This window comes from Musca domestica, unplaced genomic scaffold, assembly GCF_030504385.1.
Source record: "Musca domestica strain aabys unplaced genomic scaffold, Musca_domestica.polishedcontigs.V.1.1 4, whole genome shotgun sequence".
In the NCBI taxonomy this organism is placed as follows: domain Eukaryota; kingdom Metazoa; phylum Arthropoda; class Insecta; order Diptera; family Muscidae; genus Musca; species Musca domestica.
In genome coordinates, this window is record NW_026712328.1 from 17732176 (window position 1) to 17742761 (window position 10586).

Genomic DNA, 10586 nt, shown 5'->3' on the forward strand with positions numbered 1-10586 from the left:
TTTCCCAAATTATATTGAAATCGGTTCAGATTTGGATATAGCTACCATATACATTTTCGGCCGATTTCATGTATTTGGTGGACCAAACACGACATGTATTTCCAATTGTAATGAAATTTAAAATAAGTAACGGAATTGGGAGCCAAAATGAATTTGTCAAATTAAATTGAAATCGGTTCAGATTTGGATATAGCTCCCATATATATTTTCGACCGATTTCGTGTATTTGATGCACCAAACACGCTATGTATCTCTAATTTCAATGAAATTTGGAATGTGTAGCGGAAATTAAAACAAATATACATTTGTCAAATTATATTAAAATCGGTTCAGATTTGGATATAGCTCTCATATATATTTTCGACCGATTTCATGTATTTTATGCACCATACACGATATGTATGTTCGATTCCAAAGAAATTTGGAATATGTAACGGGATTTTGATTAGAAAATAAATTAGTCAAATTATATTAAAATCGGTTCAGATTTGCATATAGCTCCAATATATATTTTCCCCCGATTTCACATATTTGATGCACAAAACACGATACGTATTTCCGATTCCAACGAAATTCGGCATGAGTGGCTAAATTTGGTACAAAAATAAATTTGACAAATTATATTCAAATACGCTCAGATGTGATTATAGCTCCCATATATATACTCAGCAGATTTCACATATTTGATGCACCCAAAGCGAGAGAGACAAAATCTGGCACCAGCAAAAATTGCCAAATTATATTGAAATCAGTTGAGGTTTGGATATAGCTAACATATATAATTCGGCCGAAAAAATACGATATATATGACCGATTCCAATGAAATTCAGAATGTTTGGCGGAATTTGGTTACAATAATAAATGTGACAAATTAATTGGAAATTAGTTAAGATTTGGATATAGCTCCCATATATATATTCTCGGCCGATTTCACATATTTGACGCACCAATTTCAATTAAATATGAAAGGTGTGGCGGAGTTTGGTGTAAAAGTAATTTTTTTAAAATTATATTTAAATCGGATCAGATTGGGATATGATTTTAATAAGAACCATTGACCCACAACGCCTTAGGCTAACACTAAAAAACAACACAACAATTTATTTAAAATACGCTTATTACGGCGAAGTATGTTGCTATCTCGAATTCACTAACTGCAATAGAAATGCCACTCTACTTAAAAAAATTGCAGTTTCCTGCACGCTTGGTATTTGCTATGAAATAAATAAATCCAAAGGACAAACCCTTCGTGTATGCATGTCATGTTACTGCTTTTATAATGATTTTGTTTATTAACGCATTAAATTAGTGCAATATTTTTTTTTTAATTTTTAAATTTGTTTTTCTTTATCTCTATATCTATAAAAGAGGAAAATGTTTGTATGTTTGTTTGTTTGTTTGTTTGTTTGTTTGTAATTTATGGACTCGAAAACCGCTGAATAGATTTTCCTGAAAATTTCCATATATACTGCAACATCGCCTGAAAGTAACATAGGCTATATACATTTTTGAATTTCCACTTGGAACTGGAGATATAGCATCAGAATCGAAGGTACCTCCCAAAAATTTAGATTTTATATGCAAATATATATTGATTGGTTGAAGATACAGTCTCCAAATTTGGAATACATAACGTAATTTGGAACAAAAATAAGTTTGCCAAATTATATTGTAATCGGTTCAGATTTGGATATAGCTCCCATATATATTTTCGACCGATTTCGTTCATTTGATGCCTCAAACACAATATGAATGTTCGATTCCAATGAAATTTGGAATGTGTGACGAGATTAATTCCGAAAATAAATTTGTCAAATTATATTGAAATCGGTTCAGATTTGGATATAGCTCCCATATATATTTTCGACCGATTTCATGTATTTGATGCACCAAACACGCTATGTATCTCTAATTTCAATGAAATTATGGAATGTGTAGCGGAAATTAAAACAAATATACATTTGTCAAATTATATTAAAATCGGTTCAGATTTGGATATAGCTCTCATATATATTTTCGACCGATTTCATGTATTTTATGCACCATACACGATATGTATGTTCGATTCCAAAGAAATTTGGAATATGTAACGGGATTTTGATTAGAAAATAAATTAGTCAAATTATATTAAAATCGGTTCAGATTTGGATATAGCTCCCATATATATTTTTCGCCGATTTCACATATTTGATGCACAAAACACGATACGTATTTCCGATTCCAACGAAATTCGGCATGAGTGGCTAAATTTGGTACATTTGACGTTTGCATTTGACAAATTATATTCGAATACGCTCAGATGTGATTATAGCTCCCAAATATATACTCAGCCGATTTCATATAATTGATGCACCCAAAGCGAGAGAGACAAAATCTGGCACCAGCAAAAATTGCCAAATTATATTGAAATCAGTTGAGGTTTGAATATAGCTAACATATATATTTCGGCCGATTTCATACATATTATGCACCAAACACGATATATATGACCGATTCCAATGATATTCAGAATGTGTGGAATTTGGTTATAATAATAAATGTGATAAATTAATAATAAATGTGATAAATTAATTGGAAATTAGTTAAGATTTGGATATTTGACGCACCAATTTCAATGAAATATGAAAGTTGTGGCGGAATTTGGTGTAAAAGTAAATTGGGGTATGATTTTAATAAGAACCATTGACCCACAACGCCTTAGGCTAACACTAAAAAACAACACAACAATTAATTTGAAATACGCTTATTACGGGGAAGTATGTTGCTACCTCGAATTCACTAATTGCAATAGAAAAGCCACTCAACTTAAAAAAATTGCAATTTCCTGCACGCTTGGTATTTGCTATGAAATAAATAAATCCAAAGGACAAACCCTTCGTGTATGCATGTCATGTTACTGCTTTTGTAATGATTTTGTTTATTAACGCATTAAATTAGTGCAATATTTTTTTTTTTTTTTTTTATTAATTTTTAAATTTGTTTTTCTTTATCCAACATATATTCGTAAATAAAATTTTGAATGTATATAAAATCAAAATGGGTAGCGAAGCGCACCGGGTTCAGCTAGTTGTATATATTTCGCTACATATCCGATATATCTACTATCGGCATTTACGTAACGGTCGTATTCGTGATTTCGCCTGGTTTAAAAATATTAGCGGTTTAATGGACAATTTGGCTTTTATTTAACACAAATGTTATGGTCTATTTCACCCACTAAATATTACCCGAGGGGCATCAAAATTGGAACACTTCTGCCCAGCCCTAATCTCTAGCCCCATACTTACTTCCGCGTCGATTGGTTTATACTTTCGACCTGTAGAGAAATGTCAACAGTTTTTGGTCCATTTCGACCCCTAAATATCATACGATCATCTCCAAAAGCAATAGGCTTCTATTCTGGTCATAGCTCCATCTCCATGTAAAATTTCGTAAGGATCGGGCCATAATTGTGATCTGTAGCGTGATTACAAATTAACATGGAAAGACGGACAGACGGACGGACGGACATACATAGCTAGATCGACTCAGCTCGGCGAGATAGAATGATCCATATGTATAGTTTCCTATGTGGAAACCAATATTTCGATGTGTTACATAAATGTTTTGGCCCAATTAAACTTATAATACCCCCAACACATTGTGTTGTATCGTAATAGGCGTTGGTCTCAAGTTGGTATAAACGAGTTTGAGAGACATACCAAGACATTCCATGCATCTAATTGTGAAAACATTTAATGCAGCATGCCATTTGACTAAAATAGCCTTTGTTAAGTTAGAATTAATATTTGGTACATATATCTTGATAAGATTAACAGGACAATATTTACCAAAAACGCTTATGACTTAGTATAGAAACCCAGTTATAACTGGTTTATTCAGCAATTTAAATAAATAAATAAAATCATTACTCCACAATTTTAAATAATTTTAACAGATATAGATACTTCAATATCGGTGATTACTGGCATTGCGCTTTAAAAAATGTTCCAGAATATAATTATAATTCTCAAGTACTTTTCAATTTGAAAACATACATATTTTCACGTATCGTATATTGAGCAAAGATTAGCCTAAATATAAAAATATATTCAGCTAGCTAAGTGGTAATCAAACAATAATATCTCTTGAATAGGACATGCAGAAGTATTACTATTTCGGTTATCGAAACGACCTTCTTCATGACAAGAACATTATTTTTTCTAATATATATATAAAATCAATTGTTGAGATGGTTTGATATAATATTTTTCATATTGTTATTGTTTTTAGCTAATCGGAAGATAACCACACGCGAACTGTATAAGCCAGTTTGTTTGTCAAATTGTACCTAGGTATACATTTGTACGTTTTAGAAAGTACATGAGAACTTTTGCAAGTATAATACGATAAGTGACGTAAACCACAGGAGAGGTATTATTGATCTCATCAAAAATATATATGAAATATAAGATTATCTAGTACCACATAGCCTATCAAAGCGCTTGTTTAATTTAAATTATCATTCTTCTAGAAAGAGATCTTTTTCGCAAAGAGCTTGTTTCATTTAAATTTCCGTTCTTCTAGAAATAGATCTGTTTCGCGCGAGAAAGAATAACATGGAATAAGTATACGAAACAAAACACGGGATTCAAAATCAAGACAAAATATTCCTTGATCAAGAAAAAAAAAAATAGTTTTCTTGTATTCTTGATTAAATACAATAAGATAATACATTTTCAATGTATTAAACGTAACTTATATCCTTAATGTGGATTTAATCGTTTTTTCGTTAGATTCCAAGAAATATGTAAAAGGTAATCCTTCAATCTAAAAAATCGTCTGAGTATAATATAAAACTGTTTGTCGTACTTTAACAAAAGGTGAGCCACGAGAGAAAAGCAAATTAAAAATTCCTTAAATTGTACAAAATGGGTTGTTCAATAAACGGCATGCGTTTCGAAAAACAAATACAAATGAATATTACATTTTAGGTATACATTGAATCTGGTATTACATGAATTACCGTTATGTAAATCCAAAAATTTCAGATTTGCTGTATTTGTTGTCTCAGAACGGCAATTATTCTTGTTGGATATGTGAGCGGCCTTACTTCGGTAAAATATAAATGTGTAAGCGTTGCCATAATTTTGTCGCCGTGAAATGCATAGTACGTATTGACGAAATCACTTTATCTTTAATCGGATCGACCAAGAGGTGTTATTTTGAATTAGCCGGTATTTTAACTTGCATAGTGGCAGAAAGAAACTACGGCTCATTTCCATCTAATGTTGAAAATAAGTTGTTAAAAACAAGAAAACAGAAATGTAATAAAAAAAAACATTTTTTTAAGTTACGCTAACATTTTAAAAATTGCGAATATTCTATAGTTTTGTCGGGCGAAAACGTGGACATCTATATGCAATTTTCTGTCGGAGAAGGGGGTTCCCCTTATAAACACCAATTACAAATTTTGAGGAAAAACAAAAAAGCGGAATTATTGGGAGGATATACTAAATCGTAGACCTATATAACCAATATCAAAAGTCTTACTGACTGTCTGTTAACATAGTACAGCGTAATTTTTGCGAAATTCGAAAATTGAATTTGAATTGAGTACATTGAATACCCTTCACCATTTGGAACGCATTTGGCAATTTTCAAAAAAAAATAAAATCCGTTTAAAATTCAGTTAAAATCTTAAAAATACCGAATGTAGCCATTATATTAGGATCTATACGACGACGTGGACCTGCATAAGCAACTTTTGTCATAAACCATTACAATATTCCAATGCGAAAATTGAAAAAAAAATTGAATTGAAAATTGAATAATGTAGTTAAAATCATCAAAAAACCGAATATAGGGAATTACCATTATTTTAGCCCCCTTATAGCAAAACATGGACCTGTATATACAATTTTCTGTCATAGGCTGTAGTATCCATTACGAACTTCAAATTTTAAATAATTCAGAGAATAATGTCGCTTAAATCATCAAAATACCGAATATCGAGAGGTGCCGTTATATGAAGGCTATACGAAGGCGTGGACCTGCTCAGACGATTTTCTGTAACAGGCTAAAAATTGAATAATGTAGTTAAATCATCAAAATACCGAATATAGGGAATTACCATTATTTTAGCCCCCATGTACCAAAACTTGGACCTGTACAGACAAATTTCTGTCATAGGCTGTAGTATCAAATTTGAAACAATTCCGGAGAATAATGTCGCTTAAATCATAAAAATACCGAATATAGGGAGGAACCGTTATATGAGGGCTATACGAAGACGTGGACCTGCACAGACAATTTTCTGTAATAGACTGTAATATCCATTACGAACATATCGAATATCGGGGGGTATAGTTATATGGGGGCTATAACAAAACCTGGACCGATATATCACTTCCAATCATCCTAGACACAATATAAATTGTTGTGTCAAATTTTGAAGTCTGTGTTGAAGTTTGAAGTGATTTCAACATACAGACAGACGGACAGATGGATATTGTTAAATCGACTTAGAATTTTAAACTGATTGTAAATATCTATACTTAATGGATGGAGTCTACGACGAATATTTAGGGATGTTAAAAACCTCCTTTTCAAAGTGAAGAGTATAAAAATAAATTTTCCATTTCTTTCCCAAAGTTGGTTTTTCAGAAATTTGAACAAATGCAATTTTAAAGGTTACATCTGCTGCGGCAGTTATAAAGCATAGTTCATAGCAATGTTTTTATTGCAATGGTCCAGAACATAGAAACGGTCCTTTAAGTCCAAATTAAATTCATGATTGAGGCATATTAATGTTAATTAATGTCACAAAAATTGCGCATCGAAAATAAAGAAATGAAATACGCGCATCTGTTTATCAGTATATTAATAATCCCACCCACTGCGTTCAATGTCCCATATTTAAACCTCATATCAGGCAATGCTTTTTGGGGGTTCTTTTATTTTATTTTAGAATCGAACATGAAAAATGCGTCTTCTTTAATCACAACTATTATCGACGACAAGCGCCGTACAGTGTTACGACTTTTAAGCCTTTAGAATTTAGGGTATCGTTATTTGGGGATATACGATATTACGGACCTATATAGACAATTCCCTTTCAGGGGGTAAAGTGCTCACAAAGAACTCCTTGTGAACTCGTGGACCTTTATAGGCAATTCTCACTCCGGGGGTAAAGTATTCACAAGGAACTACTTGTAACATCTTCAAAATACCGAATATCGGAGGTTACCGTTATATGGGGGCTATACGATATCGTGCACCGATATAGCCCATCTTCGAACTTGACCTGCCTGCAGACAAAAGAGAGATCTGTGCAAAATTTTAGCTTCCTATCTTCATTCGTTTAGATTGTAGCGTGATTACAACAGACGGACGGACATGGCTAAATCGTCTTAGAATTTTACGCTGATCAATAATATATACACTTTGTTGGGTCTAAAATTATTATTTCAATGAGTTACAAACGGAATGACAAACTTAATATACCCTCCATACTATGTATGGTGGAGGGTATAAAAAATAAAACATGGCTTACCTTTCGTTCCTGCACTCTTAAATCCAAATTTAAATAAAAATGGCATCGGCTCAATAGTAAATGTAATAAACGAAATATGGCAAGAAATTACCCCGGATTTTAAATGAAAAGTTGCCTGGCCATATTACATTATCTTTCATTTTTTCATTTCATAGATGTCAACATTTTTGCTGGAAGTATAAAATAACACTGTGCGTCCTTGGGTTTATTGGAGTCTTATCAGCACCATCTTGATCACTTGATACCATATCTCAATGCATTATCTAAATTATTTTCAACAAAACCGGACAATGGTATAAAAAGACACTGTAAAGTGTAAGTTACTCGTTGTAAAGTCTAAGACACTCGTTAAAATGAAATTCTTGTGGATTCTAGCCATTTTCTTCGTGGCCGGTAAGAAAGAAATTTGAAATATGTTCCAAATTTTTGAATATTTGAACATTTCGTGATCTAATTTTTTTGTATAGTGTCGGCCAATAAAATCTTCAAAGACAACAAAGCAAAAATCCATGGTGAAAATGGTTGGTATGTGCCCCGCGTTGATGGCACCTTTGATTGGGTGTCCAAAGAAGAGGCCGAGAGCTACATAGAAATGATTGAATCTTTCGAATTATCCACAAATCCCGTGGAATATTATGTTTATACGAGAGCCAATCCCAGTAAGGGAACACAAATTGTCGCCACTACCGAGTCAGTGAGCGCCTCCAATTTTGATGCCAGCAAACCCACATATTTCGTCATCCATGGCTGGACTCAAAGTTACACTTCAGGCATGAACAAGGACATTTGTGCCGCCGCTTTAAGAAGGTTCGACTGCAATGTAATTGTTGTCGATTGGGCCCGTGCTCGCTCTGTTGATTATGCCACCTCCTTTACTGCTGTACCCGGAGCTGGTGCTAAAGTTGCCGAAATGATCGATTTCTTGAACACAAACTATAACATGTCCTTCGACACTTTGACTGTGGCTGGTCATAGTTTAGGTGCTCATGTTGCCGGTTATGCTGGTAAAAACGTTAAGAATGGCAAGATTAGTACCATTATTGGTATGGACCCTGCCTTCCCTCTGTTTGACTACGAAAAGCCCGATAAACGTTTGGCTAAGACTGATGGTCAGTACGTACAATCAATTCAAACCAATGGCGGTAAATTGGGTTTCCGTGAACCCATTGGTGAAGGTGCCTTCTATTGCAATGGTGGTGAGGAGCAGCCCGGTTGTCCATTGGATGTTACAGGTGTCTGTTCTCATAGTCTTTCAACTACCTATTATGCCGAAGCCGTTGATATCAATGATTTTGGTACAATTCAGTGCTCTGACTACGAGCAAGCTGTTGCTGATAGTTGTGGTACAAATTTTTCCACCGTACTCATGGGTGCGGTATATGATGTGGACAAAGTTCCCGGTATTTTCTATGTTCCCGTGCACAGCAGTTATCCCTATGGTGTTAGCAATGGCACATACATAAAAGAGAAATTGTGAATCTGAATTAAATTGTTCTTTTTAATAATATTCCATTTAAGCATAGAAATCCGAACCTACTTTCGGAATGATATATAAATTGAACAAAATATTAGATTTTCTTTCGACTTATTTATGTATCTGTACATAATTTATTCTGTCATTTGGCTAGAAATCGATGTTCAAATTACAATTCTTTAGATACTAGATTTCAGAATAATCGACCGAATTAAGCCTAGAAGCATGTATGTTAAATATATTTGCTATAGCTGTAATATTTATGTTTCATGCGGTTTGTTGTTTAAATCCGTCACATTCTCAATATACGCTTTTGATACCAGATATCCCATACAGCTAAGAAATACCTCTCGCAGATTGTATCAATATCAGTTCAGATTTAGATATAGCTCCTATATTTTTAAATTTTATTGAATGAAAGCAAACAATTTTGGAAATAGCATCAAATTTTAGAATAAGTTTAGATATGTTCGAATTGGTCACCTTTGGCACGAATTATGGCCTTTAAACGGCCAATGAAACCGTCACACGCTGCCCGAATGTTGCTTTGCGGTATTTTGGCCCATTCGACACTTTGGTATTTTTTAGTGCCAAGCTCGATTTCCAAGATACTCGAGACACAATAGTCCAACGGACTGGTATCCGGAGATTTTGGTGGCCATTGTGCGTTTTGTAACCAATCTTGGGTGGCGCGTGCAGAGTGCGATGGTACTGAGTCCTGTTGGAATGTCCAAGGTCTGCGGCCAAAATGTTTGCGTGTCCAAGGTTTTAATATACCCCCAGAATATTTTCGCGATAGTATTCGGCATTTATTCTGATGCCACGGTCGAATAATACGAGCGGCCATAACCATGGCCGGCGCTTGAGTTCTGGGGCCAACCGAAGGTGCACATTTTCAGCTGACCTCTTTGGCAAGTAAACACGATCATTTTGTTTGTTTACAAATTGCTGGACAACGAATGTTTTCTCATCGGAGAAAACCAAATTCGGAAATTCACCACTTTAGGCCAAGCGAAGCAACTTTTTAGCTCTTTTTGTAGCTCACCCTGAGCTCATTTTTCAATATTTGCCGAATGGAATATTGTGATATGTTCAACTCATGAGCCATTTTAAGGCCACTGCGACGCGGGGTTCGATCAAGTCGCTTCTTTACTTTTCGGAACATTTCTGCTGATGTTGCTGTTTTCTTCCGTCCACATCTTTGACGTCGGTCTACGCTACCAGTATCACGGTAACGAGCGATGGTACGAGACACAAAAGATTTATTCATTCTGATTAATTAAAAATAGCCACTTATAGTTTTCCAGTCAAATATAAAGAAATCACGCTATCACGAATTCCATCACGAACAAATTTTTTTCTGGAAAATTCTCACCAAAATGCTTTTGTACGCATGTAAATAATATAATGAGCTGTCACTGGAATAATTTTAAAAGCTGTCGGACCAGTGGCTTAGAAATGACAGCAGTGACGAGCGAAGTTGGTTGCACTTTTTTTATCTCACCCTGTAATGTTTTATATGGAGACGTTGATATAGTTTTGGGCAGAAAAGAGTTTTTTTAATCTCACTCTGTACAT

At 34.1% G+C, this 10586-nt stretch overlaps 1 protein-coding gene across 3 annotated transcripts in view; it reads left to right on the forward strand.

Annotated features, from left to right (window-relative positions):
- LOC101893689 (RYamide receptor) overlaps positions 1-10586 on the forward strand; it is a 449765-nt gene that overhangs the window by 125928 nt on the left and 313251 nt on the right. Inside the window, exons 3-4 of one of the 3 annotated variants that reach the window (XM_020035596.2) lie at positions 7690-7927; positions 8002-9122. The exons of the other annotated variants lie outside the window; for them this stretch is intronic. Of the exons in view, the coding sequence (XP_019891155.2) occupies positions 7888-7927; positions 8002-9011 (1050 nt within the window). The 5' untranslated portion in view covers positions 7690-7887 and the 3' untranslated portion in view covers positions 9012-9122. Of the gene's footprint in view, positions 1-7689; positions 7928-8001; positions 9123-10586 lie in introns of those variants that run through there. 3 annotated transcript variants of the gene reach the window in all.